Source organism: Dipodomys ordii, unplaced genomic scaffold (genome assembly GCF_000151885.1).
Source record: "Dipodomys ordii isolate 6190 unplaced genomic scaffold, Dord_2.0 Scaffold81, whole genome shotgun sequence".
NCBI lineage: Eukaryota > Metazoa > Chordata > Mammalia > Rodentia > Heteromyidae > Dipodomys > Dipodomys ordii.
Window position 1 is genome coordinate 3115905 of NW_012267297.1, and position 3339 is coordinate 3119243.

Sequence of the window (3339 nt, forward strand, 5' to 3'; positions counted from 1 at the left end):
TGGTGGTGATGATGATGATGGTGATGATGGTGATGGTGATGATGATGATGATGATGATGATGATGATGATGGTGATGATGATGATGATGGTGATGATGGTGATGATGATGGTGATGATGGTGATGGTGATGATTGTGATGGTGATGATGATGATGGTGATGATGATGGTGATGATGGTGATGATGATGATGATGATGATGATGATGATGATGATGGTGATGATGGTGATGATGATGATGGTGATGATGATGATGATAATGATGATGATGGTGATGATGATGATGATGATGATTGTGATGATGATGATGATGATGATGATGGTGATGATGATGATGGTGATGATGGTGATGATGATGATGATGATGGTGATGATGATGATGATGATGATCTCCCTGGAAGCCATGTTAGGGATGACCTTTCCACCATGGCTGACGGAAGTCACTCCCGGGTGGATCGCATGCAGTCTGGACTCTGCCCGGCACCGAAGCCCGGCCGCTCTCTCTGCCTTTCAGAGCACCTGGCCATCACCCCGGCGGACCCCCAGTGGGTGGGTGCTTGGTGGCTGGGTTACCTCGTAGCCGGGGCCGTGAGTCTCCTCGCCGCCGTGCCTTTCTGGTGTTTCCCCAAGAGTCTACCTAGACCCACGGGCCGAGAGGACTCCAGCTCTTCCCCCGAGAAATCCCAGTTCATCCTGGACGAGCCCGGAAGCTACCAGACTCCCCACGGAGGAAAAGCAAAAATGGTGGAAATGGCGAAAGGTAGGTAGGGGAGGGCCGGGTTGCGTGGCTCCCGCCTGCCATCCCAGCTCCTCAGGAGGCTGAGGTCTGAGGATCACAGTTCGAGGCCAGTCTGGGCAGGAAAGTCCCTGAGACTCTGATCTCCAATGAACCACCAGAAAACCAGAAATGGAGCTGTGGTTCAAGTGGTAGAGCACCAGCCTGGAGCTGAAATGCTGAGGGACAGCGCTCAGGCCCTGAGTTCAAATCCCATGACCGCCCCAAAAGAAAAAACAAACCCCAAACCCTGCCTTGGTGGCTGGGTGTGATGATGATTCATTGTTCATCTGATGATGACTTTGCCTTGCAGACTTCGTTCCGTCGCTGAAGAGTCTCTTGGGGAACCCGGTGTATGTGCTGTACGTGTGTGCCAGCACCGTGCAGTTCAATTCTCTGTTCGGCATGGTGACATACAAACCCAAATACATCGAGCAGCAGTATGGACAGACCTCCTCCAGGGCCAACTTCGTGATCGGTGCGTCCTTCGGGCCTCCACTCCACGGTCCTCCACTCCACGGGCCTCCACTCCACGGCTTACAAGTCTCATCTTAGTGCTCTTCAGTGACGCTAGATGATGTGTCCGAGCATAGACAACATTAAAAATAAATAAATAAATGGCACTGGGCAGGTGGCTCAATGGTAGAGCGCTTGCCTAGCATGCACGAAGCCCTGGGTTCGATTCCTCAGTCCCACAGACACAGAAAAAGCCGGAAGTGGTGCTGTGGCTCAAGTGGTAGAGCGCCAGCCTTGAGCAAAAAGAAGCTCGAGGCCCTGAGTTCAAGTCCCACGACTGAAATTCAATAACTAAATACATGCACAGATCAAGTTCCTGCGGGTGCATTTCGCTTTCCTTGAGACATTCATGAGGGAATCAACTCTTCTCTCCCCTGGCTCCCCCCACAGGCCTGATCAACATTCCAGCGGTGGCCCTGGGGATATTTTCTGGTGGAATGTTCATGAAGAAATTCAGGATCGGCCTGTGTGGAGCCGCCAGGCTCTCGCTGGCATCTTCCATCCTTGGCTACCTCCTCTTCCTCTCCCTGTTTGCCCTGGGCTGTGAACCATCGGCGGTGGCCGGGCTGACAGTGTCCTATAGAGGGTAAGTTCTCTCCCCGTCGGTCATCTGAAGAAACGGGCTGGCTGAATTCCGTGCAGGGTTGAGCTTTTAAAAAGCATCTCCATTATAGAAAGGGCATAATGGTTTTAGGATGGACGTGATGCCAACCGACTGATCATTTACAGCATTTGACACTGGAGTCCGATGCCGGTGGCGCACGCCTGTAGTCCCGGATACTCGTGGGGAGGTTGAGATCTGAGGATCGAGGTTCAAAGTTAGCCCAGGCAGGAAAGTCTATCAGACTTCTTCTCTCTGATAAACTACTCAGAAAAAGCCAGAAGTGGCGCTGTGGCTCAAGGGGTAGAGCGCCAGCCTTGAACAAAAAGCAGCTCAGGGACAGCGCCCAGGTACTGAGTTCAAGGCCCAGGATCAGCCCCCAAAACACATCGCTTTGTGCGAGGTTTTAGATTCCCCTCCACAAGGACAGGGATGTCATCACTGGCTTTTGTGGGTTAAGCTTTGAGAGTAAGCCCCCCGACCCCGGGAATCTCTGACCTTTCACCCTCCCGACTTTGAAAGAAAAACCTGGGCCTGGCTCTGTCACTTTTGTTCAGCTCAAGGCCAGCGCTCTACCCTGCTGAGCCTCGGCACCGCGTCAGGTGCTTGAATGGATCACTGAAGAGAGTCTCCCGGCCTTTCCCGCCCGGGCTGGCTTTGAACCCTGATCCTCAGATCTCAGCCTCCTGAGTAGCTGGGATGACAGGCGGGAGCCACCAGCTTCTGGATCTTGTCCTGTCCTTTTAAGCATGTGTGTGTGTGTGTGTGTGTGCGTGTGTGTGTTGGTTCTGGGGCTTACACTCAGGGCCTTGGTGTTGTCCCTTACTTTTCGCATTCATGGCAGGCATTTGGGAGATCAGAGTCTCATGGACTTTCCTGCCTGGGCTAGCTTTGAACCCTGATCCTCAGATCTCAGCCTCCTGAGTGGCTGGGATGGCAGGCGGGGGCCACCGGCTCCTAGATATTGTCCTGTCCTTTTAAGTGTGTGCGTGTGTGTTGGTCCTGGGACTCGAACTCAGGGCCTTGGTGTTGTCCCTTAGCTTTCGCACGCATGGCAGGCGCTCTTCTGCTTCTGGCTCTTTGCTGGTTCCTGGGAGATCAGGGCCTCACGGCCTTTCCCGCCCAGGCTGGCCTCGAACCCTGATCCTCAGGTCTGGGCCTCCTGGGTGGCTGGGACGCAGGCGGGGCCGCGGGTGCTGTCTGAGATGGCGGCCCTCGCCCTGCCCGCCGGGCCAGGTGGTGCTGAGACAGTGACTTGTCTCCGCAGGACGCGGCCCGTGACCCCCGGCCGCGGCGGCCTCCTTGCCGACTGCAACTCCAGATGCCAGTGCTCGGAGGCCCACTGGGAGCCCGTGTGCGGGGCCGACGGAGTCACCTACGCGTCCGCCTGCCTCGCCGGCTGCCAGGCCTCCCGCGTGGCTGGGAGAAGCCTCGTAAGCGAGGCCCGGG

At 55.3% G+C, this 3339-nt stretch overlaps 1 protein-coding gene across 1 annotated transcript in view; it reads left to right on the top strand.

Moving 5' to 3' along the window:
- Nucleotides 1-3339, top strand: part of Slco1c1 (solute carrier organic anion transporter family, member 1C1) — a 20505-nt gene that overhangs the window by 9708 nt on the left and 7458 nt on the right. Inside the window, exons 7-10 of the mRNA XM_013025056.1 lie at nucleotides 513-758; nucleotides 1087-1251; nucleotides 1680-1875; nucleotides 3158-3323. Coding sequence (XP_012880510.1) covers nucleotides 513-758; nucleotides 1087-1251; nucleotides 1680-1875; nucleotides 3158-3323 — 773 coding nt within the window. The remainder of the gene's footprint in view (nucleotides 1-512; nucleotides 759-1086; nucleotides 1252-1679; nucleotides 1876-3157; nucleotides 3324-3339) is intronic.